General features: G+C 63.0%; 1 protein-coding gene across 1 annotated transcript; it reads left to right on the top strand.

Moving 5' to 3' along the window:
* TMEM201 (transmembrane protein 201) lies at nucleotides 1–24,576 on the top strand. Its single transcript, XM_068538834.1, has 11 exons — nucleotides 1–194; nucleotides 6,958–7,078; nucleotides 7,731–7,925; nucleotides 9,152–9,328; nucleotides 10,484–10,836; nucleotides 11,322–11,525; nucleotides 16,882–17,114; nucleotides 19,326–19,397; nucleotides 20,076–20,375; nucleotides 21,201–21,338; nucleotides 22,552–24,576. The coding sequence occupies exons 1-11, from the start codon at nucleotides 82–84 to the stop codon at nucleotides 22,647–22,649; spliced, it is 2,004 nt and encodes a 667-aa protein (XP_068394935.1). The 5' UTR covers nucleotides 1–81; the 3' UTR covers nucleotides 22,650–24,576.
* The last annotated feature ends 799 nt before the right edge of the window (nucleotides 24,577–25,375 follow it).

The following is a 25,375-nucleotide window of genomic DNA, read 5'->3' on the forward strand; positions in this document are numbered from 1 at the left end:
GCCGCCGGCGCCAGCGCCAACGCTGCCGCCTGCCGCCTGCCGCCTGCCGCCGTCCACCGCCCATCGCCCGCGCCAGGAGCCATGGAGGGAATGAGCGCGCTGCTGGCCCGCTACCCAACGGCCGGCCTGGCCGGTGGCCTGGGGGTCACGGCGTGCGCCGCCGCCGGCGTGCTGCTCTACCGGATCGCGCGGAGGTGAGTGCGCGCGGCCCACGCGGCCGGCTAGTATCACGTCCGCGCCTCCGCCTCCGCCCCCGCCCTCCGCCCGCCGTCCTCCCAAGCCCGCCGGCTCCGGGGCCGCCCGCGCCTCGCTGTCCGTGCGCGGCGAGGCCGCGGCGCGGCGGTGTGGCCCGGCCCGTATGTCCCCGCGCCGAGACCCACCGTGCACGCCCCGCCCCCGGAAAGAAAACCGGGCTGGGGATCCCCAGTCGCGAAGCGGCTGAGGAGTGGGTTGGGGGACCCCAGGAATGTGGGGCGGGCGGGGACAGCCAGCGCGTGAGGTACGAACTTCTTCCCCCGCGGAGACCTGCGCTGGCCCAGCCGCAGGGTCTGCAGGGTCCCCAAACCCTGCGGGAGCGTCGAGCGGGAGTCGGGCCTTGCTCCTTTCCGTCTTGAGCCCCGATCCCTGGTCCTCAGGAGCACGTTGGGTCGCGTGAACACCGGCCGGTGGTTTCTGGGCCGCATACGCTTGTCTCGGGCGTTGTTCTAATCTCACATAAGCCCATTTCAGAGTCACAGCCCCTGCTCTGTCTAGAGAAGCTGAGGGACAAAAGAGCTACATAAATTGTTATTAATTAGACGAGTCAGGGTGTGAGCTGAAGCATCCTGACCCTGGAGCCTGCATCCCTAACTCCCGGGCTCTACAGCCTTCAAGAGCAGGCAAGGCTGACATACTTCAGAGGTGTTTAAACCGGGCTGGGCTGCTGAGCGGGTTCAGTGGCGGCTCCCCAACCCCGACCCCGGCTCAGAGATCATGCTGACACCCCCCCACCCCCCCCCCACCCCCCGCCCCGTGCAGAGCTGGCCTCCATGGTCAGGGATAAAAGCTTAATGGCCTCTTTGCTTCAGGAGGACCTCAGGGACAGCCCCACTGTCTCCCCAGTTGATCCACCTTCCCAGGGGATAGGGAAAAAAGGTGGGGTTGTGAGAACATTCTGGAGACAGAATGGGTGGGCTTGTAGCTTCAGCAGGGGATGTGGAAGCGCAGCTCTTAGGTGGGAGAAGCGAAGGAACTTGCCCACGGTCACTCAGCAGCAAGCGGGGGAGCTGGGACTTGAACCTGGAGGGCATGTCTGTTCTTCCTTAGCCACCACCGTGTACTGCTTCTCACCCAAGGGGAAAAGAAGTGAGGGCGACTGAGTCACAGGCTTCCCGGGGGAGGAAGGGGTAGGAGGGACATCAGCTGTGTCTGCAGGATGAGCCAGACCGGCAGGCTGAGGAGGGGGCGGCCTCAAGGGGTCCCTGACAACACACAGCTCTACGTGTCCCGGCTTGTGCCCAAAATTTGGAAGCTGGAGGGGCTTGCCGGACCAACTGGTTCAAACCAGTCATCTTATACGCGAGGGAACTGAGGTGCAGAGGTGCATGCCGCTTGCTCTTGCCCAGATTCCCAGAGCGTGTCGACAGCAGAGGTGTGCCCAGAGCCCGGCTTGCCTCCCAGTTAACCGGGGGCAGGGAATGTCAGCCCAAGGATCAGAGCCTGGGCCAGGCCTTGTCTCCAGGCTTTGCAGCTCTCACTCGTGTTGGTGTGGCTGGATCCGCACTGGGTTTGCTCACTGTGCCTCAAGCTCCCGTCTTGTGCTGCGGCTGTTCCTGGGGGTCCCGTCTCCCCTCCTGGGCTGCCAGCCACAGCATTCCCTCTCCCGGAGACAGGAGTCTGAGGCCTTGGTGCAGTGTTGGGCGAGCTGCTTGGAGGGAGCCAGGAGGGTACCAGTGTGGCATGACACCAGAGTCGTGGTGTGGCGTTGGGACCTGTTGGTTGAGAAGGACCAGCCCTTTCCCAGGAGGCTCTGAGATTCTACCAGAGCGCTGGCCTTTGTCTAGGGGTCGTAAATTAGCCACTGTCACGATTCAGAAGCAAGACCAGGCTGAGCCCTTCTCCCTCTGTGGGGGAAACTGTGACAGTGAGGAATGGCTTTGGCCACAGCGTGGGTTTTGAATGACCCTGGGGAGGGCATGTGAGGAGAGTTGTTTCTGGAAATGGACTTGGCCGGCTGGGTGTTTGGGGGCTCAGCACAGAGATGGAGGGAGCTGGACGGAGGATCGGCCGGGGAGCAGGGGGAAGAGCCCGCTTCTCTGAAGGGCTGCGGTCCCCAGAGCCTCAGGCAGGGCCAACCCTGGCTTCCCACCCGCGGAGTCCTCTTGACGGGACCGTGTGTTGTGACCTGGGGGCGGGCAGGAGCTGCCGCTGGCCCCATTCTACAGATGAGGAAACAGAGGCCCAGGGAGATTGTGCTTCCTGCCCTACGACACCAAGTTGCTAAACGGCAGAGCCCTGCCTCACTCTGGCCCTTCAGCTCCTAACCAAGCCTCGTGCTCTGGATCCTCACTGAGCAACTTGGCTGTCGCTCTGCACCCATAGGAGGCCAGGTGGAAGCCCCAGTTACACTTCCCCAGGCTGGCGCGCCCTGTACCCAGGCAGTCTTGGTGGCTTCCTGCGCCTCCCCCACCCAAACTCCCACCCCCGGGCTCTGCCGCTTGGCATCGTGTCCATCTCCTGCCAGCACATCCCTACTCAAGACCTCTGGAGGCCCCCATAGGTGGTTATTGGATTGTCCACTTTCTGGTGGACACAGAGGAGACAGAGTCAGGATGCAGCCTCCCGGGTAAAGGAGCAGAGCCTCGGCCTGGCGTCCAGGGTCCCTGGTTCCCGCTCACCTCTCGCCAGGCTCTCCTGGTGCTGCGCACTCTGGCTGGGGGGACCCCACTCTCTGCACGCATGCCGGGTGGTGCCCCCCCTGCCCGCAGTCCATCTGTTTGAGGGCCATCTGCTCGTTTGCCTTGCTGGCCGGCAAACCCCTTCTTGAGGGTGACGGCAAATGCGCCACTTGCTGGCTCTCTCCTGTGGCACCTGTCACCAGCTGCCCTGTGAGGTCGTCATGCTCGTCCTTGTGCCCGGGTCAGGAGTGGAGAGCCTCGCTCGTCTCTGCCTCCCTGCGATCCAGCGTGTGCCCAGCCAGCGCGGGCTGTGCTGAGGAACCGGCGTGGTCCACCGAGGGCGGATCCGGGCTTTCTGTCTTGGTGTTGGCTGGACTGCTGAGGGCCTAAGTGTGATTCGCCTCGAGGCCGGCGCGGGCGGCTGGAGGCCCGCTGGGTCCTGGTGGCACTGTGTTGCACATTGGTGCCGCTGTCCCGCTGCCCAGGAGGCTGCTCCTTGGATTCTCCCCGGTGGATCGGACAACACTCAGGGCACAGAGGAGCAGGTGAGGAGCCGTGTGGGGTCCAGCAAGGACCCCTCGCCTATGAGCCTGTCCTGGGATCCCCTCGGGGCCCTGCTGGAGGCTGACCTCTCGGCCCCCGAGGGAACCAGCCTGACTCTCAGAGACCATCTTCCAGACCCCGCCAGGCCAGCACATGGTGCCCAGGGTCACAGGCTGTGTGCCAAACCCTCTTGGGGAACTTCTCAGGGCCTGGCGGAGACTGGTGGACGCACGGGCCTCCCCCAGATTCTGAGCACCCCCCGGCCCCAGCAGGGACTGAGCCCCACACAGTGTCTCTTCCGTGTGGCACAGTGCTGGGCTCACAGCAGGTGCCCGCCCCCTGGCAGGGGAGCTGCAGCCCTCAGAGAGGTGGGCCAGTGGTGGGCTAGAACTCACACCCGCCCGCTCCCACCAGACCTGTAGGGCACAGCGGGATGCCAGGGCATGAGCTCTGTTGTAACTGACTGCCCGTGTTTAGGGCTGAGGGGGTGATACCATTGTTAGGGGCCTGTGTTCATCTTTTCTTCCCCATTGTGGGTTTGGGGCTTGTGGAGGGATGGTTCCAGAGCATGCAGCTGCCCCTGGCTCCCCCCCAGGGGCCCATCCTGCCCTTGGCTGCCTCAGGCCTCCTCCAACCCCAGCAGAGGCTGAGAGCTCAGCACACAGGTAGCAGGAGCTGGGTGAGCACCTTCCAGACCCTCCTGGCCGCTCGCCCTCTGGGGCCCAGCCTTCCACCTGAGGTGGCCTGGCCTGGACCCATCTAACTTGCTCCTGCCTGTGTCACAGGGACATTCTGTCTTGTCCCCTCAGATCTTGTCCACCACGAAGAGTGGTTGGACCCAGAGCCTCACTGGGGGCGCAGGTTGTTGGCTTGCGGGAGAAGCGGGTTGAGGGATTAGGAGGGGAGCAGGGTGGAGGGGCGTTTCCCTGAGCAGGACCCCGGCCAAGCGGGCTCAGATAGGCTGACCCAAAGGCTCCGCGTCAGGCCTGGTAGAGGTGGGTGCAGGCCCAGAGGCCAGGACCGCCCAGCGGCTGTGGGGACAGTACGTACGAGCTGTGCAGTCAGCCGTCAAGTGCAGCCCGCGAACGTGAGTCACTTCATCCACGTGTCTGGCGCGTGACGCTTCGGGCGGGCGGCAGCGGCGCTGGTACTTGGGGAGCTGACATTCACACCCAGCTCCCCGTAGCTTTGCTGGTCCGTCTGCCGCTCACAGGCCTGCACGCGCTTTCAGGGCTCACCCCGTGGGAGCTGTGGGAGGTGACTTCCTGGCACGGGGTCCCCATCTGGCCAAGGTGGCAGGCAGCTGCCCTGTCCGCGAGAGAGGACCCTCACCCCACCAACCCTGGGCAGGGATTACCAAGCCAGAGCCGCTGGCCCAGGGACCAGGACTCATCCCCAGCCTCCCCTTCCTGCCACCCGCTTCCAGGCCAGGCTCACTTCCCTAGCAACAGAGCTGGAGGTTCAGGGTGGAAATGATGACTTCCTGGGCGGGAGGGGCTTCTTGCCTGGCCCCCTGGACCAAAACCTCAGTTCCTGCTCGCCTGCCACCGGTCGTCTTTATTCCCTTCCCATCTCTCTTTCTTCGTGGGCTGCCAGCTCTTCTGCTGGCTTCTCTCCAGAGGCGGGGTGTGGTGCGGTGGGCTTCTGGGGTGAAGGGGGCAGAGGGGCCCATCATGAGGACAGCAGGACCTGGGGGCAGAGGGGAGAGGTTTTCCGGCCTGCCTCATCACCCCTTTGGACACACCACTGTGCACTCTAACAAAGAAGCCTGTAAAGCAGGTACAAATTAACAAAGAGAAAGCCAAGTGCCTAACTGCCCAGGAATGGCAAGTGCCGGCTTCTCAGCAGAGCAGGTTCCCATACCGCTAGCCGCCTCCTTCCACTGCTCTTTGCCTGAAGCCCAGTGAAGCTGTCAAAATGCCTCCGCTGATCACCTGCCCAGCTCAGCGCTTTCCTAAATTCTCTCATTTGATCCCCTCGGCAGCCTTTTGGGGGCAGGGATTATCATTATCCCCCTTGGCCAGATAAAGAAATGACTTTCCCCAAAGGCCACACCGTGACCACGAGCCGCGCTGCCCAGTGCTGCAGTTTCTGGGCCTCGCCCTCTGGTTCAGTGATGCTGAAGACGTGCGGTCCCTTGTCGTCCACTCTGAGGGCCTTGGCCTGAACTGGAGCTGCAGCTGCTTGGGGTGAGCCAGGTGCCCTCTGTGGACCCTGGGACCCTTCCCTGCAGGGTCTGGTTTCATGTCCTTGTCTCTGTCCGGGCTTTCTCCTCCCCTCCCCTGCCCTCCCCATGTAAACTGTCATTTATTGGGTATTTAGCTGGGCACCATAAGCGCTTCCCACACTTGACATGTCTTGTCCCCAGTCGACAGGTGAGAAGACTGAGGCTTGGAGAACTCTAGTAACCTGCCCATGGTCAGTGGAAGGGAAAGGCCAGGAAGCATCAGTGGTGTCAGAAGCAGCAGCTCTGCTTCCCGGCGGGCCAGCCTTTCTTCCAGGCCCCTGACAGTCCCGGGGACAGGGTAGTGACACAGCCAGCGCCCTGCGTTGCGAAGCAGCTTTACGTGTCTTGTGTCATTGGGTCCTTGTAACACGCAGATGCCCTGGTTCTGTGATCGCTCCCACTTTGCAGATGCGGGCCAAGGCTGGGAGAGGAGAAGGTGGCAGGGCCGGGGGCTCTGGCTTGTGGAATCTTGGGGCCGTGCTGTCCTGTGGACAGTAGGGGTGTCCGTGTGTGGTATGGCTGCCCATCCCAGCAAAGGCCCAGGCGGCACCCCCAGAGCTGGAGGTGGACTCTGGGGGTGAGTAGGGAGACGGGAGTGGCAAGGCCAGGACCCCAGGGCTCAAGCAGCTGCCACCTGTCGCCCACATTGTTTTAGATTCTTGGGACTGGAGGGGTTTGCTTGGTAGTTGCCATGTCCATTCCCCAACCCCCTCGACACACACACCCCCAACAGCCAGGGAGATGGATGGAGGGCCCTGGAGCACAGATCCCTCGGTGTCTGGGCCGGGATTATCCTGCACACCCCACCTGTCAGCACACATGTGGCTGGCAAGGGCCACTGTGGCCAGCCTGTCCTGTCCCCCTGCCGGGGAGGGGGGCCCCAGGCTGAGCAGCCTTCTGCAGTCCCTACCCCTTGGCCTCCTTGGCCCTCGCTCTCCTGGGGGCTTCTGTGAAGCCCAGGAGGTGCCTTCCATCTGGAAACTCCCCAGGGAGCACCATTTCCGCAACCTGGGAACAGGCCCAGGTCTGCGGGCCTTGCGGGGAGGGAGTGTGGCTCTAGAGCCTGGTCCCTGTCGGCCCCGTGGCCTGGCTGGCCCTGGGTTCCTGGTGCGTCTCCAGCTCGGGGGAGGCTTGGCCTCAGAGGCCAAGGAGAAGCCCAGGTCCTGCTGTTGGACACACAGCGTCCTGCCCTCCTCCGCCTGCCTGCATCTCCAGCTCGGGGTCCCCATCCCGCTTCCCACATGCTCTCCCTGGTCTCCTGTCGCATGGGTACGGAGGTCTTCCCGCTGATTCCACTCTCCTCGTCCACAGGATGAAGCCGACACACACCGTCGTCAACTGCTGGTTCTGCAACCAGGACACGGTGGTGCCCTATGGGAACCGCAACTGCTGGGACTGCCCCCACTGCGAGCAGTACAACGGCTTTCAGGAGGTGCGGCCCTCCCATCCAGGACCTGCGGGCCCTGGGCCCCTCCTTTGAGGAGGAGCAAACAGGCTCGGGGAGCTAGGGTGACTTGTGCAAAGTCACAGCTCTGAAACTGGCAGGTTTGGGTTCAGACCCAGATCTTTCTGGCTCTGAAGCCCAGTCTCTGCCTTGCACCAGGCCGGGGTCAGCAGGCTCTCTGCGGGCCAGGCAATGAGGAGTTCAGGCTTTGCAGGCCACGCGGTCTCTTGCGACTGCTCGGCACTGCAGAGTCTCCACAGACATGAGTAGCGCCTGTGGCTGTGAATAAAGCCCAGGAAAGCTTTATTCACAGACGTGGGCAGCCAGCCCATCGCCAGAGTTTGCCGACCCCTGTGCCAGCCCCTGTTGGGTCCTGAGGAGGGACACCAGGTGGGAGTGTGGGCAGGGGACGGGGTCCAGGCTGCACCCTCAGCATATCGCCTGTGTTGGGGGTTCCCGTGAAGTTTTTTTTTGGAAGGAGAGCTTCTGCGTTGCACGTAAAGCGAGGGAGTGTTAGCGATCCACTTCCGTGGAGTGTCGGCACGCGGGGCCTCTGTCCGACGCCTGGCCCGAACCCGTGGGGAGGCTCTTGCCCGTGGGGAGGGGCTCCCCCTGACTCAGGTCCTCCTCCCCACCCCAGAACGGCGACTACAACAAGCCGATCCCCGCCCAGTACCTGGAGCACCTGAACCACGTGGTGAGCGGCACGCCCGGCCCCCGGGCCCCCATGCAGCCCCCGCAGTGGGTGAGCAGCCAGGTGCTGCTGTGCCGGCGGTGCAGTCACCACCAGACCACCAAGATCAAGCAGCTGGCTGCCTTCTCGCCACGTGATGAGGTGAGCGGGGTGTGGGAGGGGCTGGGGGCTAGAGCAGTGGAGGGGAGGCCCCTCCTCACCCCGGCCCGTGCTGGCCCTGTGTTCCGCGTGTGTGATCTAGTCATCTCAGCTGCCACTCGCTTCTTGCTCTTCCTGTCTCGTGTCACTGCTCTGGGGGCCCCAAGCCTGGGAGCATCGTGGAAGGCCCAGCTCGTGCCGGTCCAGAGGGCTTTGTCCCTGGGCGGGGGAGGGAGGGTCCTCGGGCTCCAGCTCGGGGCCCTGTTGGACCATCCTGTCCGTGTCCCTCTGAGCCAGTCTCAGCCACTGGCTGGCGGGCAGTTTGCCCTGGAGTTGGTGGACGATGTCCCGGCTTGCAGGAGAGGAGGGGAGACAGGTGCTGCCCAGAGGCTTGGTGTTAGGGCTTTGCCTCCGCCGGGTCCACCGTGGAGCCCAGCAGCCTTGTCATCTAGCTGATGTCACCTCGCCCAGTCTGGGGGTTCCGTGAGCTCAGGAGAAAATCCCAGCTGAAGCCCAGAGACACTGACTTTCCCAAGGCCCAGCCTGGGAGTGGGGGAGGGAGGGAAATGGAGGTGAGCTGGGGCTGGGAGGGGAGAGGCGGGGAGGCTGCAGAGAGAAGGGCAGGCATGTGCGATGAGGCAGCCAGGGCAGGTCTTCTGGCACATTCAGTCCCAGCAAGAGACCAAACTGATAGCCCTGCCGCCCTCCCCTGGGAGCAGGGCGGGGGGGTGGGGGTGGGTGTTGCTGCGTCTCCTGGGGGAGGAGGGGTGGGACTCGGGTCTCCTGGGCTGTTCCTGAAGCGTAAAGGCCCTTTGGTTTCTGCTAGGGCCCTGGCCCGGCCGGGGGCTCTCCAGTGTCTTCTAGACCACTGGGCTTAAGGGGGGAGGCAGGCCCACCTCTGGGTTGTCCGTCTGTCCACGTCCAGGTGGTGTCAGCCCAGAGCTACCTTCCCCCGTGGGTCACCTGCCTTCCTGGAGCTCTGGAGTCCGGGAGCAGGGCCTGAAGCAGGGGCCACGTCCCAGGCTCTGGCCTCAAGGTGCGTCCTTCGGAGCGACAGAATTGGCTGGAGTGTCTGCTGTCACCTGAGGGCCCTGCTGTGTCCCGGCCTCTGGGCGGCCCTTATTCCCAGCCATTTGTCCTGTTGGGCAGCAGGGGAAGCAGGTGCAGATTGGGGACGACTTGCACATGGTCGCCCCCTGGAGACCCTGAGCCTCCGTCCCCCTCCGCAGGGCAGATATGACGAGGAGATCGAGGTGTACCGGCACCACCTGGAGCAGATGTACAAGCTGTGCCGGCCGTGCCAGGCAGCCGTCGAGCACTACATCAAGCACCAGAACCGCCAGCTGCGCGCCCTGCTGCTCAGCCGCCGGTTCAAGCGCCGGGAGGCCGACCAGACCCACACGCAGGTCCGAGGGGCGTCCGTGGGGCACTCCGGGCATCCCAGCCCTTGAGTCTGTGCAGGAAACCCCTTCCCAGAGGGCTGGGCCAGTGACTAGGGGCAGCTCTGCAGCGCTGAGGCCCTTTTCCCTGGGGCAACAGCTGTCCCGTGGGGCCACGTCCCAACCTCTCCCCAGACGGAGCGGAGCAGGGGTCCTACGGAGAACGTTTGTTATTTGCGTGCGTGATGGGGGCTTCTGAGCTGCCCTGCTGAGCCTGGGCACCTCCCAACGCCTGTGTGGGTTCCTCCCAGCACCTTCGTGGTGGGTGCTCTCCAAGGCGCCATGCAGACCAGACTTGGGGAGGTTAAGTCACTTGCAGAGGCCACGTACCTGGTGTGTGGTGTCACCAGGATTTGAGCCCAGGACTGGCTGGCTAAAACCATTGTTAATTTTTATCACTGTACTCAGATGCTGGCGTGTCCTGGCTTAAAACAATGTGATATAAGTAGCAAGTGGGTTTAGAAGTAAAAACCATCCTCCCCAGAGAAATTCCCACCCACCCCCTGGGTCCCCAGAGGTGCCCTGCTGGTTGTGACCATCTCGCCGACTGGTTGGTGTGTGCTTCCCAGTCTGCAGGCAGGCCCCCGACCACACAGCCACGCGCCAGCCACACGCCCATTTGCACAGTGGGATGCTCTGACCCTTGCTTTCCTCCTCTCCACCGTGTTCCCAGACTGAACAACTTACTGCCGTATTTTTTAACTTAATTTTGGCCAGAGTTATCTGTATACTTATTACAATTCCAGTTAAAGCCGCAGTAGGAAATTTTTATGAGAATTTGAAAACGATTGAAAAAAACGTACTTGAAAGAAGAGGTCATCATCACGTCAAAAGGATTTCTGTAGAGAATGTGGCAGCACAGTTCTTCCCCACACAGGAGCTCGCAGTGGGGTGACGGCCCAGAAATGAGACAGATTAGATTAATGGGACCCAGTGGTGAACCAGAAACAGAGCCAAGAGTGTGTGAGAATTTAGGGCATCTCTGATCATCAGGAACTGGTGGGTTCTTCAGGAAGTGGGCCCCTGGCCAGACCCCCGTGCACAGAGTGGGCACCAGGACGGATGTCGGTGGCTCTGTCCCTCTTGCTGACCAGTGTCTCCCTCTCTCCCTCCCCCCCTCAGAGCTTCTGCTCGTCCATGGTGAAGGCCCCGCTCCAGGTCATCGTGCTGCGAGCCCTCGCCTTCCTGGCCTGCGCCTTCCTGCTGACCACCGCGCTGTATGGCACCAGCAACCCCTTTGCCCCGGGGGCGCCCCTGCCCCCGGCCCTGCCACCTGGTAGCAACGGCTCAGCCCCGCCTGACAACGGCACAGCCCCTGGGGCCGAGGGCTGGCGGCAGCTGCTGGGCCTGCTGCCCAAGCACGCGGCAGAGAAGCTGCACGAGGCCTGGGCCTTCGGGCAGAGCCACCAGATGGGCGTCGTGGGGCTGGGCCTGCTCACCTGCCTGCTGGCCGTGCTGCTGGCCGGCCGCGTCAGGTGCGTGGGGGGCAGGCGGGGCAGGGCACAGTGGGAGGAAGGCCCCGGGCTGGAGGGGCGGGGCTCTGAGGGGCCACTGGGGCCACGTTGCCTCGCTGCTCCACCTCAGGCTCCTCATCTGCAGAGTCGGGTGGTGATAACCTAGCTCGCGGGCTGTTGGAGGGTCGAGGGGCGCCCTTGGGCCTTTGCTCTGCTTCCCTGTGCGGTTGCAGACCCTGTACCGAACGGTGTCCGCATCATCTCCCAGTGACTCTGAGGGAGGTTTCTTAGCCCCATCGTACAGACTAGAACACTGAGGCTCAGAGAAACACTGACTCAGAGTCGTGCGGCCTGTAACTGTTGGAAGCGGCATTCAGAGGCCCACGCTCTCCTCATGGCCCTGGGTTCTGTCCTCTGAGCAGGACTGGGGGTGGATGAAGGTGGCAGGAGCGGGAGGGGTCGTCTTATCCCGCCGCGCTGGGCCCTCACTCCCGCTCTCCCTGCAGGCTCCGGAGGATCGACGCCTTCTCCACTGGCCTGTGGGCCCTGCTGCTGGCGCTGCACCTGGCCGAGCAGTACCTGCAGGCTGCCTCGCCCAGCTGGCTGGACACGCTCAAGTTCAGCACCACGTCCCTGTGCTGCCTGGTGGGCTTCACGGCCGCCGTGGCCACGAGGAAGGCGACGGGCCCACGGAGGTTCCGGCCCCGAAGGTCAGAGAAGCAGCAGTGACTGCGGGGGGAGGACAGACGGACGGACAGGCCCAGGGCTTTGCCCGCAGCGCAGACAGGGCCCCTCTGTCTTGCATCTTTCTTACCTGCCTCACTCCCGCCCCCTGCCCAGCCTAGGGCCCCAGGTCCTGGCCCAGCCCCTCCACTTCCCCGAGGAGTCAGGCCTGTCCCCCTTTCCTTTCTGGCCCCACCAAGCCATTCCCCAGCCCAGGCCCCCACCCCCCCCGAGTGCTCTCTAGCTGCTCACTGCCACCACCTCTCTGGCCAAAGACCCCCTCACTGTCCTGAGCCTGGAACACGGGCAGCACCCATGCTGCCTGCCTCTGACCCGTGGCTTCCTGCTGGCAGCTCCAGGCACCCCACACTGGCCACGGCCCTTTTCCTGGCTCTGACACCACGGGAAGAGGGTTGCAGGCCGGCTGCCTGCTTCTCCTCTCACCTTGCACCGTCTCTGGGCCCCCTGACATGGGTTGGTGACAGTGGCTGCAGGCTGGGCCCTAGCCGCATGGCCTGACCACTCGGGCTGCTTGGCATGGGCAGGTGCTGCTGAGCCGGGGCCAGAGCAGAGCCCCCTACCTCGTCCCACCGTCACTTCTCTGGTCTGTCCCTTTGGTCCTGCCCGTTGCCCCGTAGGCCCCGTGGAGCTGGTGAAACCAGGAGGAGACAGGGCTGCCCCCTGGGTTCCCTGCTCTGAGACCCTGTTACCCCTCAGCCTCCTTCCCCAGGAATGGAGAGTGCAGTTCTTAGGCCCAGACAGGCCTTGACCGTGAGTGTGTGGGGTGAGGCCTTTCTCAAGGTGGATAGGAGGAAATCCTGCTTCTCCTGTGCTCAGCAGGTTTCTTAACAGCCAGGCCGTGGTGGGAACTGGCCCAGGCTGGGGGGAGGTCTAAGGTCTAAATACCCTCTCCTTTACTTCTCTATCGTTTGGGCACCACTGTGAGCCAGATAGGCAGAACCCGGGCATACACACTCTGCCCACTCTCCTGGGAAGCCCCTGGTTCTGCCCTCGAAAGGCAGGACCCCAACCTTTATGGCCAAGCCCCCCACTCACTCCCTGCAGGGACTGGGGTTCAGGCTTCCTGGGCCGAGGCGGCCCTGATTGGCAGGCAGCGCGGGGCCTGAACTGCTCTCGTTGGCCCTGTTCCCTTCCCCCCATGCCAGGGGTGTCCCCAGTTTCCTCCTCTCACCCCCTTCCTCCAATATGATGCCTGGCAAGAGTTCCAACTGCCCAAGGTTAGCATGGGGTAAGGAGCCCAAGGGACACACAGGCCCATAACACCAGGTCATTGTCACCTTGTTCCTCTCTGGCCTGTCACTGCCCTCCTCCTGGTCCCTGGAGCCCCTCAGGCAGGGCACCACAGCTCCTGCTTCCCACTTCCCTGTAGGGCAGCCGTAGACCCCACAGGGCTTCAGCCTCGCTCTCCCTGGGCCAGGCCCTGCTGTGCCAGCCTGTTTACCGCCTGTGGAGGGAGAGCTGGACCCCTCTCCAGGGCCCCTGAGTGCTGACCTTGGCGTGGATGTGCTCTGGAGGCTGACATGCTATCCACCTTTGGAGGCAGTTCCCAGCCTGGGGGCTGCCCTCCCAGGGCCGTGGCAGGAGGCTGGACCAAGGCCGTGCGCCCCTCCAGGGCCCTGGGTCCTGCCGCTCCTCGCTGCAGGCATGAGCCCCCTCCAGGTGTGGCCCCAAGTGTGCCAACCCCTCCGCTGTACACATGGGAGCCCAGGGAAGGCAAGAGCGGATCACACACGTGTGCGGGTCCAACTCAGGAAAGGGCCGTCAGCTGGCTGAGCCTGAGGGGCAGGTGGAGCGTGCCCGGCTCAGGCCCCTCGCAGAGCCCCCGGGGAGCAGGCCCCGCCGTCCTCATGTTCTCGGGCTCCGAGGCGGCCGCCCCTCCCCACTCACCCCTCGGCATCCGTGTGCCGAGCGCCCGGGTGGGGAGGAGCGTGAGGTGGAAGAGCGCTGACGAGACGGAGGAGGAGTGGGGGTGCTGCCCTGTCCCTCGCCCCGGCCGGCCAGCCTCGGGGAGAAGGGGCGCCGGGCGGGGAGCCCGTGTCTGTTGGCTGTGCGCGCCCTGCCCTCTGGAATGCCCTGTTCTCAAGGACACTGGCGGCGCAATGCTAATTACTGTTTTTCTTGGTGTTGAGTAGAAGCAGGACATCTGTGTGTACGTGTGTATTTAAGTTAAATTATTTATAACAACCCTAACCAGCTCTCTTGCTGGCCCGGAGCCTGCTGAGCAGATGTCGCTCCTGCCCCCTAGTGGGGACGGAAGGACACCTTCATGGCACGAGATGGAGCTCATCGAGGAAGGCTTCCTGGCCTCTTTAGTGTTTGGTGTGATGTTTGAAAATCACCCACCTGTCCCTTAAAGTTTCATTACATAGAGCATATTCCAGCACCTTCCGACATTACTGGCGACAGCTGAGGAAGTGCGGGCACCACTGGGATCGTGGCTTATTACCTGGGAATGTGTCGGCCCTGCTGGGGGCCTCTCTCCCCTCCGCTGGGGACGACAGTCAGACCATCTGGGATCAAGGGGCCGTCTTCTCCCTCCAGCTCTGGGGTCCCCGCCCCAGGCCGAGCAGGCTCGCCCGTAACGCTTGCCCAGGAGCCTGCCGGGAGGGGCCCGTGTCCCTTCTGCCTGCAGCTGTCACCGAGTGTCCCATCCTCTCTTGTGTAGACGTGGATGATTGTCTAGTGACCCTCTCATTACTGTAACCGCAACTCCCGGCCATAGATGTAGTGTTTTTGATGCTGTATTTTCAATAAATGCCTCCGGGGCCCTGCTTTGACCGGTGGGCGTCAGGCACCACGTCTTTTCTGGTTTTTTTCTTTCACGTTCCTTCAGAGGCTTCTGTGCCGGGGGCGGGGGCTTCGGGGGACGGGGTGCCCACCAGAGTCAGGTTTGGGAGCTGGCAGCGTGGGCACCAAACGGCTCAGGGCCCACCATCCTTGGGTGCCCTGCTGGCTCATACTTTTCCTCGTCTCCATAAACTGCTGCTTAAAATGTAGTCCTCTCTCTCCTGTTGTTCCCGGCTTGGCCTGGGATTGGCTTGGAAAATCAAAGGTCCCCCTCAGTGTCAGATGGGAGGCAGTGCAGCCAGCCGCCCGCCCCCTCCCCGGAGCCCCTGTGTCCCGGCTGACACACAGACTTGGATCCAGGCTGGGGCCTCTCTGAGATGGGATTTGAAGGCACAGGCAGTCTGGGTGGGCCTCGCCAGAGGAAGTGTCAGTCCCTGTGCAGCACTCGGGAGCCTGGCAGAGATGGGGCTCCTTTGACAGGGGCCTCCTGGGGCCTGTCTTCTGCGGAGCCAGGACAAGGGGTCACGCTTGGTGCTTCACAAGGATCTGCTAGTTGAGTGATGCCACTGCATGTCCCAGCGAGAGGGTCAGACCACAGAACCGTCTCCCCCTCGGTGCCACCATTTGTGGTAGCATCAGAGATTGGGAAAGCACCTGTGCCAGGTGGATGAGAGACTCAGGTTATAAGCTCTGGGGCAGCCCCAGGTGTGAGCAGAATCTGGGAAGAGTAGGAAAGAGCTGACAAAACCCAGCTTCTGGGCCCAGCTGGCCACCTCTGAAACCTGCAGCCCGACTTGGACCCTCTCCTCTTACTTGCCGATTACTGCAGGTGGCCCTCGGCCGACTCCCGGCCTGGCCTGGCCTGTGGGCTGCCCGGTGGGGCGGCACAGGAAGCCCAGTGCGGGCAGAGTCGCACTGCCGCCCGCTGGAAGGGCCCGGGCGTGCCCGCCCCCATGGCCCACATGCCCTGCCCTCATCAGGCTGCTGCTGCACAGGGCAGATGGGGGTCCTCTGGGAGGTGCAGGCCCCAGCAGGGGGCGGGGCTTCGTGCATAATTGGAGCAAGTTGGCCAAAGGTCCCAGCGCACCTTCACTGCCCTTCACTGGAGTGCCGAGTGTCCCCCCACCTTGGGCCACTCCTCAAGGTTGTCTGTCCTGCTGCCAAACGGTATGTCATTCTAAAATGACAGCACAAAATCATATCTTGTATTTAGAGGCAGAACCTTCCGCAGGTGTTTTGGGGGAAAGGAGGTAGGGGTCAGACAGGCTTAGGCAGGATGGGTCAGCGGGTGGAATGCAGGCGCGTCCAGCCTGGGGCCAGCCAGGTTGCCCAGACTCCGCCGTAGATTTGCTTGATGAGCTCCTGCCTTGATTCCCCCGTGTCCCCCAAACACTGGGCCCCAGCTTTGGTTCTGAAGTCCAGGTGGCTTCCTGGTGCTTTGGAAGACTTTAAAGAGGTCACGCGATTCTCCAGGAGGGCATCAGCTGACCCCACACTTTCCTCATAAAACTTGTTTAAAGAGAGGGTCAGGGATGAAAGATAGGGAAATCAGTGGAGTGGAGCTTGGCCAGCGGTGCCCTGAGCTCAAGGTCGTGGTGGGCACGGGGTGGGTACCTTAGGCAGCCCCCCGGCTCTGCTGCAGGGACTGAGCCAGCCTGCCCGTCCATCGGCACATTATCCATGGGCTCAGTTGTCCCTTGGGGACCGAGGTAAGGCTGGACCTCCCGCAGCTCCGTCCAGACGGCGGACTAATCACGTATTAACTGCCTCTGTCCCTCCCCCTCTGTAATCGGTTGCCTTAATCAGAAGCATGGTTGACATTCTGGCTTGGGGCCACCGGGTCCTGTTGTGTGATCTGTACCATCCTCGAGTTAAAGAGACACTGTCACCTTCCGTCTTTCGGGCAGCCTTGCGATCGTTAACGGGTCTTTCTAAGTTCAAGTTGGTGTCCGGCCAGAGCCTCTTCCCGGAGATTCCCAAGCTTGGCTGCCTTCCGCCCCGCTCTTCCAGGGGCTTTTGAGGAGTGTCTGAGACCAGAGGGCAGCGGCAGGACTCCGAGGGTCGGGCCCTGGGGAGCAGGGGCCCCTCGAGCTCGGCCGCTGCCAGGGGGCTCTGGGCACTGAGCGGGAAGCGGCGCGGAGGAGCCCAAGGCCGTCGGCCCGATTGAGCGGCCAGCGCAGGGCTGGGCGTTTTTGCTTCGAGGTGAAGGGTTGGTGTGAGGCTGGTGAGGGCGACAGTGTCACTTTAATACCGAGACTCGTAGTGGACCTAGTTTGCTGTGAGGCTGAGGGGGATCGGAGGGGGCATGCCGGGAGGGGTGGGTCACGCTGGCACCTCCCAGCCACCCGCTCCTAATGGCGTGAATGTGGTCGGACTGCTTTTCTGCTGCAACTAACACACGCCTCCTCTGGGACCCCGACTCGTGCCCCACATCGCACCGTGGGAGGGGAGGGGGCCCGCCGTGCGGAGGCCGCTCCAGGGCCCCCGGGGCTGACCCACTCCCCTCTCCCATGCCCGCCGGGCTCTCTCTCGCAGGTACTTCCCGGGAGACTCTGCCGGCCTCTTCCCTGCCGGCCCCAGCCTGGCCGTCCCCTGCCCAAGCATCGCAGGCCCCTCGCCGGCTCTGTTCATCCCTGCCCCGCCCGGCTTCCTGCCACTTGCCAACCAGCAGCTGTTCCGGTCTCCCCGCCGGGCCTCGCCCTCCTCGCTGCCCGGCCGCCTCAGCCGGGCCCTTTCGCTGGGAACCATCCCCTCTCTGATGCGAGCAGGTAAGTGGCGCTCGGGCAGTGGTGGGCAGCGCGGGGCTGGGGGCAGCTGGGCTCGGAGACTCTGGCTGAGCCCGAGGTGGGTTGTGGTGCTTCTGCTGTAGAGACGGGTGGAACTGGGTTCAGACCCTGCTGTGTCCACTCACTGGCTGCCTTAGCCAAGGGGCTTAACCATGCTGAGCCTCAGTTGCCCTCAAAAAAAATTGAGGCCACTAGTGGAACCCACCCTGTGGGTGGTCGTGAGGGTTAAACCGGGTGGTGTATTTAAAGCGCTTAGGCATCGGTGGGTCCACGTCCCTGCCCACGGGGTTTTGTCTTTTATCACCGTTCTTACTGTTACTATTAACTGCCTTTGTTTTGAGACACTGGGGGCTGGAAAATTTGCCCCCAGCCTTTCTGTGTGGTCCAGAGGGCAGGAATTCGGTTCAGGTCTGCTGCGTTTATGGAGCCCCAGTGTGACCAGCACCTGGCCCCTGTCACGGGAGGCTTTGTCTCATCCCTCCCCTTCCCCAGCAGGGTCTTCCCGGGAGCCCTGTGGGGGCTTCCGTGACGACCTCCTCACTTTGGCAAGCCACCCGGTGCCCACGGGGTTTGCTTCACCCTCGGGGTGCGGCCTGGGCTGCGGGGCTGTGCGGCAGGATCCAGCCTCTAGGAAGGTGGGCGGCATCTTGGTTAAGCCGGGCTTGCTGACGTGCAGTGTCTCAAGCCCCTGAGCAGCTCCCCCAGGCAGGGGCTCCCCCTCCAGGCCGACACCCCTCTGGACCTGTTTCCCTCCGGGACTCGAGTCCAGCGTCCCCGTAGGTAGGGGGTGGGCCACACTGCAGGAGACACGGCTCGCTGGACGCAGCACGTGAGCTGAGCGGTGGGTAGTGTTTGAGGCCTTCAGGCTGGGATTGAAGGGGTGAGAGCCCCGAGTGGTACGGAGACCTGGACTCCAGGGACTTCTGTGTCACCGAACGTGAGCCGTGTTGCTGGCGGAGGGTGGCTGCTGCCTGCCGTCCCCTGGAAATGGCTTTTCAGCAGAGCTCCTGAGCTCAGGCCCCGGGGCTGATAGACAGGGCCTCTGCGGGCCCCCCGTGAACAGCAGCTGGAGCGGGGGAGGGGAGCAGGGTGGACATGGAATGCCCTGGACCCAGGGACCTGGAGGGCCCGGAAGCTGGGCCCTTCCCCAGAAGAGTGTTCTCTGGAGCTCCCCCCCAGGAGCCCGCCAGGCTTACAGGCCTCCAGGGTGGGGCAGGGGCCCAAGCTCCCGAGCCTCTGCAGGGCAGCGCGGGCGTGGGCCCTGCACACTGTGTCAGCAGGCAGCCTCCCGGTTGCCCTGGGAGGCCCGAGGCGAGGGCTCAGGAGGCCCCCCTGCCCCGAGGGTGGCAGAGCAGTTCTGGTCTCAGGGTGGGATCCCAGAGTCTCCATTGCTGGGGCGGGTCCTCGGCTCAGGTGTCAGGAGGCCCTGGCGGTCCGGGGCGCAGGTGCAGTGCCAGGGTCCATCTTCCCGTCTCTCTCTCTCTGCTCTACTTGTCTCTGCACCTCTCGCTGCAGGCCTCACCCCTGCGTCCCTCCAGCTCACACCCAGCAGGAAGGCCCCTCCCCAGTTCTTGAAAGGACTCCGGCTGTGCTTGGGCCACGTGGCCATCCTCACACAGTCACTTGGGGGTTGACCTGGGTCTGTGTCCCCGGACCGGTGGGTGGAAGGGGCAGGCGGGGCTCTGTGGCCGACGGACCCCTCGGAGCCCTTCGGGCAGTAGAGTAGCAGCGCCCATGTGGGCGCGTGGAGGCCGCCGGATCTTTCCACGCTCGGCTGTCAGCGGGACACTTGGGGGACCAAGGGGCTCATGAGATGGGGGACCAAGGGGCTCATGAGATGGAGCCCCTGCCCTTGGGGTGCACTTGGCTGAGGAAGGGGCAGCGGGCTCTGCGCACCAAGGCCCAGCGCAGGTGGCCAGGCGACGGGTTAGTGGAGCAGGGCAGGGCTCCAAACGGCTGAAGCGAAGAAGGCGCAGGTCAGGTACCGGGACGCGACCTCCCGTGCGGCCTGCTGTGGGTTTTGGTCCCCTCATGTGCGAGGTGGGAACGTGCCCTCGTGAAAGCTCCGCACGGGTGACGGGTGACGGTCTTGGGTAACGGTCTTGGCAGAGCAGCCGTGGGAGGCGGGGAGGGGGCTGGAGCCGGGGCCCTGTCTCCGCAGGGACCTGTGTTGCCTTTCTCTTTCCTCTCCAGACTCAGGGTATCTGTTCAGTGGGAGCCGCCCACCGTCTCAGGTGTCCCGATCCAGAGAGGTTCCGGTTTCAGGTGAGGAGGGCAGAATGCCAAGAGGAGTGACCCGGAAGCCGCCTCAGGCGGGGCAGCGTGTGGGCCTGCGTTTCCAGAGCGTGTGCAGGGTGGGACAGCAGCCACATTAAGCGTGAGCTTTGGGGTCAGACTGGCCCCCAGAGGGGATCGTGTTCAAACCCCAGCCCTGTGCCTCCCAGCTGTGCAGCCCTGGGCAAGTGCTTCACGCCCTTGTGCCTCAGTTTCCTCTTCTGTGAAATGGGCGTGAGAGTTTCTAGGATCAGCTACGATGCTGTCGTCCTTACAGTGGTGACAGGTGGAGGCGGCACTTGGGGTGCCGGCGTCAGCAGGGCTCAGGGTCGCTGACCTCAGGTCTCCAGGGTTTGTTTCTCCCCGGGCTTTGCTCTCAGCTGAGGGAGGAACCAGGGGCTTTGGATAGAAGTCGGGGGGAAGGGGGCAGAGGGGGCATGGCTGAGGCTGCGTGATCCTCTCCCCTCTCTCGGGTGCCTGGTGGAGTACAGGCCCCTCCTCCCTCAGTTCCCAGCAGGGCTCCCCTCTGCCCCCCAGTCTAGGCCCAGCCTTGCCTTTCTCCCTGGGTCAATACAGGAAAAAGCACCAGGATCAAAGCCGCTCCTCTAACCAGAGCAGACATTGACGCGATATTGTCGTCTTTGTTTCTGTCATCCTCCTGCCCTCCAGATTACTTCTCTCTGCTGTCGGGGAGCTGCCCCTCCTCCCCGGTCCCTTCCCCAGCGCCCTCCGTGGCCGGCTCAGTGGCCTCCAGCTCTGGCTCTCTGCGCCACCGCAGGCCCCTCATCAGCCCTGCCCGGCTCAACCTGAAGGGGCAGAAGCTGCTGCTGTTCCCGTCGCCCCCTGGGGAGGCCCCTAACACCCCCAGCAGCTCCGACGAACACTCGCCCCGCAATGGCAGCCTCTTCACCGTCGAGCCGCCCCCCGTCCCACAGAGGCAGCCGGCGCGGGACACGAAGCACACCGTGGGTACGGCCCTCTGACCGCCCTCTCAGAGGCAGGAGAGCCCAGCGGGCCGTGGGAGGCCTCTGGTCAGTGTGCAGCGGTGGGAACACCGTCAAGAGGTCACACGGGGCCTGTCCTGGCTCTTATCTGACTGTGTGGCCACTCTTCCAAGTCCAGACATCCCTGGCCTGGCTTCTGGTGACCTTGAACCCTCCAGGGCATTGCCCTTTGTTGGCTGATTTTATTTTCTTCTTTTGCAATTGACTTTGAGGATCCTCTGTTCCTTGGGATGGATCAAAAATGCATCAGGCTGCATCTGGTTGCAGATGTTTTTGTTTTGCTCAAATGAAGTTTTTCTGCAAAGCATTTTAGAATTTTTTAAATTAGGCCTCAACCTTTAAAATCTAGAACTTTCACATGAATGTGTGGATTTCCTGTGTCTCGTATGATATCAGAAGATCTGGCCACGCTGGGCCAGACAGGTGGAAGGGCAGGCTGAGGTCCCACGGCCCAGCCTCTGCCACTCCCTGCCCCACCGACCTGCCCCCTCTGCAGCCTCGCTTGTGGCCGTCGTCTTCCACCGCCTGGCGGTGTTTGAGTTTGCTGCTCCTGATCTAAAACCAGCTCCCTTCACGGCAGCTACGCAGACAGGACCTGAATGAGGACCTGGCCTCCCACTGCCCACTGCCCACTGCCCACTGCCCGGGGCGGGCCGAGCGAGTTGGGACCGGCAAGGCTGGCTGGCCGGCCACGTCCGAGGACCATCCTGGGATTGGAGGTGGAGCTGCCCCGCGTCTGTCCCTGGGGGTGAGCCATGAGCTCCCACTGAAACGCCCCTTCTCCCTGCAGACATGAAGTCAGCGCCGGAAAGAGGCAGCACCTGCAGCAGCCGCTCCATCAAGAAAGAGGACGACTCGTCGCAGTCATCCTCCTGTGTGGTGGACACCACCACCAGAGGGTGCGCGGAGGAGGCCACCACCTGGCGAGGTCTGCACCCCGTGCGATGCGCGGGGGGAGGGCAGGGTGGCGCGGGGTCTGCGGGTCCGCAGCCACCTCCTGAGACCTGTCCGAGAACAGCCCCTCGAGGGCTCTTGGGTGACAGAAGAGGGTGAGGTGGCCCACCCGAGGCCTCCTGGACCCCGTCTGTGATAACATCCCCACTCAGATTAGGGTCTGCATCTGCGCTCTTACAGGAGCCTCTGGCCACAGGTGGCTCTTTACATTTAACAATTAAAATGTAATAACAATAAAAATCTACTTGCTTAGCTGCACCAGCCACGTTGCAGGTGCTCCATTGCCGCGTGTGGCCTGTGGCCGCTTGATTGGACAGAACAGATACAGAACACTTTCACCTTTGGAGAAAGTTCCCCAGGAGGGCGTCAGCGTGGGCGCCCTGGGGGCCAGTGCAGAGGCTGCAGGCTGCGCAGGGCACTGAGTTGCCTGGGTTCAAATCCTGGCTCCTCTGCTTGCGGGCTGGGGGCGGGCTGTGAGATCAAATCCCAGTTCAGTGTAAAGCCCAGCAGTCAGCTCCTGGTACTGCCGCCAGACGTGTGGGAGACATGTATGTTGACAGAGGATTCTCCTGGAATGATCATCTTGAGCTGACTGGAAATGGGCGCTGCTCCCACATCAGGTGGGGTCTGGGATGTGACCCAGCAGCATCAACTTGGGGTGGGGGACCCCAGTCAGCAGCTTATCGCCTTTGAGGCCTGGGCAGGGTACTCATCCTGTCCTGTCTGTAAAGCTGGTGTACCCCATGGCAAGGTGCAGGTGTGTACCGCCCTGGCCCGTACCTGCCTGGTGGCACAGGGTCAGGAAGAGAGGCATCTCCAAGGAGTCAGGACTTGGGAATTCCCCGGTGGTCCAGTGGTTAGCACTCCGCTTTCACTGCTGAGGGCCCGGGTTCGATACCTGGTCAGAGAAGTAAGATCCCACAAGCTGCAGGGCACAGCCGGAAAAAAAAAGGAGTCAGAATTTAACCAAGTGACCCCACGTTCCCGTGTCTTTTCAGATGGGGAGGCCTCTGGGTGCCCGGAAAGAACTGGGGCGGGGCCTCAGCCAAGGAGCACCCCCCCCCTGGGGGCGGGGTCTCAGCTCAGGCAAGCCTCCCTGGGGGCGGGGTCTCAGCCCAGGAGAGCCTCCCTGGGGGCGGGGCCTCAGCCCCACAGCTCTCACAGGTCTCTCGTTTTCTCTCTGGAAGGTCGTTTAGGCCCCTCCCTGATCCGGGGCCTCCTGGCCGTGAGCTTGACTGTCAACGCCCTCTTCACCTCGGCCTACCTGTACCAGAGCCTGCGCTGACCCGCGGTCCGCAGCCTCCCGGCACCCAGAGAGTCTCGGAGGGTGCGCCCAGGTGCATGCCGCTTCCACCACTGCCGGCCTCAGCCCTCCTCGAGGGGCTGCCGCCTCCGCCCTTTTCTCCAGGACCCTTGACCTCGACAGAGGGAGTCCTGTTCCCGGAAGCCTTCTCCCCACCTAACAGACTGCGGGGCTGGGCATGGTCTTGGGGATCACAGCCCTCCCCGCCCACCTCCTTGGCTGACATCAGTTGTGTGTTTGGTGCTGACACTCTGATCCTGAAGCCAGGGGTCCCCGAGGGGCTGCGTGACCCTGGGGTCCCTCCCCACCATCCAGCCCTGCCTGGCAGGAATGCCACGACTACTGTGACGGGATCAGGAGCTGGCCCTGACCCCGCACCCGCGGGCTGTGATTACATCTTCGTACTGTACTCCTCTGTCCCGTGGGCCGCCTCAGGCTCCCTGGGGGAGGAGGGAGGGGTGGTCTCCAGTCGGGTGGAGGGTAAACCTCCCCTGGCAGGCCCCGTTGAGGACCGGCATCCTTTGCCATTGTCCTGCCCCTTCCTGTGGGCTGTGGGCTAGGCCTTCCCTCTGGCTCTCCTGGGTGGGCAGGTGAGTTTCCTGCCCAGGGCTCCTCAGAGTTCCTGGGTCTCAGGGGCCCAGCCGGACTAGTGTAAGCACCACCCCCCAGACTCATTTCTCCCTGCTTGCGCCCCCATTTTATTACCTCTGGTGACCTTCCCAGGCAGCAGCCCTGCAACCATGAGAGCACTACCCAGGGCCTGCCCCGCCCCGTTTCCAGGCCCCTCCCTCATGCGCTGTCCACAGGGGCCTTGTTTGACCCCTCAGCCTGCAGGTCTCTGATGACACTGGGCCCTCACGCCCACCCTCAGCATTCTGCTGTCACGGTGGGCTCAGCGTGACCTCTGTCTCCAGGCCACTGTGGCTAGCCTGCTTCCTACCCCATGCCCCTTGGTCCTGCCACTGCCCTTCCGGTCTGCCCCCTACACCTGCCCTTGTGCTGGGGTCCCATCCTGCCCCCGAGAAGAGGAAGGATGGGTCTCAGTCTGGCACAGGGACCCCCACGATGCCGCGAGGAAGGAGAGACTGCCTGTGGGTGTCAGAATCCCCGTCCCGCTGCCCTGGGCCCTGGACACAGGTGTGGGGCTGTGTGTGTGTGTGCGTGTGTGCGTGCACACTCGTGCGCGTGTCAGTGCACGCGTTCGTGCCACTTCAGGAGGAAGCGGCAGCCTCTGTGAATTCTGAGACTCATTGGGGGGAGGGTCATGAGGGCAGGGGAAGGGTCTTCACTCTGTCATTCAGGGATAAAGTTGAATTTTATTTTTCTACACATTTTTGCCAGGTAAGGCATTCTGCTGGTAAGCAGGATGCCCCCAGTTCTCCCTGCCGGGGAGGTTTAGTTTTATTAAGCTTTGGGTGCTTTCTTAGTAATTTTTTTTTTACCATGTGGGGAAGGAGGTTGCTCTGACATCCCCCCACTCCTGAGAGCTACTGTTTCCTGCCCTGCCCCTCACCCCAGGACGAGGGGGATTGGGGGCCAGGGGCCACGCCACGTCCCAGACTCCAGCTGCCAGAGATGGTTCCAACTCGGAGGTGGTGCCTCTTGGCCCCCACTCGTACCGTGGGCGTGTGTGTCGAGTTTTTTAATTTTACTTTTTGCCTAACCAAGCCAAATTCCGTTCCCGAATGCCCTTCCTCTCTGGCTCTGAGGAAGCCCTGACCGAGTGCCCAGCCCCCTCCTCTCGCGCCTGGGCCAGCCTGGCCCCTCCTGCCCAGGGCCGGTGGTCCTAGCGCCCCCCAGGGGCAGGGGAGAGGCTGAGCGGGGAGGGGGCTGACTTATGTTTTCTTTCAAACAAAAAATACAACCTTATTTTTCTTTATAAAAGCAAAAAAAAGAGGAAACCAAAAAAGATACCAACCTTTGAACTATACCTCAGTCGGTCTCGTCTTTATTCTCTTGGCTTGGGCAGCCCAGGCCTTGGACCGGGGGCCGGGGCGGCGGCCGGGGAGCCCGGGCTGCCGTGGAAGTGATTTCATTCGCTTGTTTCTTGGATACAGAGCCCGGGGTGATGGGTGCCGAGTGGCAGTGTCCCCAGAAAGACTGAAGGATTTGAACAGGACATTATCTGCCTGGACGGGCCTGGGCGGCGGGAGGGTGAACCGGATTCTCCTGAGCAGAGACGGGGGTTGGGGGGCGGTGTGTTCTGGGCAAACAGTGTGAGCAGGGGCTTAGCCGTCTCTTTGCGAGATCCCGTCCCAACCAGCGGGCTGGCGTCCTAAGCGTCCCAGCACAAGTTCTGGGCCCAGGCTGCCTGGTGACTGCAGAGTCTGCATTTTCATGGGCTTCATTTTGACGCTGTGAAGTAACAAGCCCACCATCCAGGGTTGAGCTGGGGATAATTAAAGCACCACACGAAGCAGAGGGCCTCATTCGGGCCCAGCACCCATGGGGAGGGTGGATGGCGGGTGCTTGGCTCCCTGAGGCCGGCGGGGCAGATGGGAAGGGACGGGGCTGGGCTGCTCACTGACCGCACGCAGGTCACAGCTGACCTTCTGGGGCAGCAGGGCCAAGCTGCCTGCAGGTGGAGCCACAAACGCCCTGAGTTCACTGACCTCAGTGGTGTGATGTCCCCTGAGGCTGTGACCTCAGGGGGCCAAAGGGCCCACTTCTTAGGAGCCCTCTCCTCCATTGAGCCTGCGAGGTGCCTG

This window comes from Eschrichtius robustus, chromosome 3, assembly GCF_028021215.1.
Source record: "Eschrichtius robustus isolate mEscRob2 chromosome 3, mEscRob2.pri, whole genome shotgun sequence".
Lineage (NCBI taxonomy): Eukaryota > Metazoa > Chordata > Mammalia > Artiodactyla > Eschrichtiidae > Eschrichtius > Eschrichtius robustus.

Bases quoted from the DNA above. Each gene is read 5' to 3' on its own strand.
- TMEM201 (XM_068538834.1), top strand. From the start codon at position 82: ATGGAGGGAATGAGCGCGCTGCTGGCCCGCTACCCAACGGCCGGCCTG. The intron at 195-6,957 runs GTGAGTGCGCGC...CCTCGTCCACAG, and splicing joins CTCTACCGGATCGCGCGGAG to GATGAAGCCGACACACACCG. The intron at 20,376-21,200 runs GTACGGCCCTCT...TTCTCCCTGCAG, and splicing joins GGACACGAAGCACACCGTGG to ACATGAAGTCAGCGCCGGAA.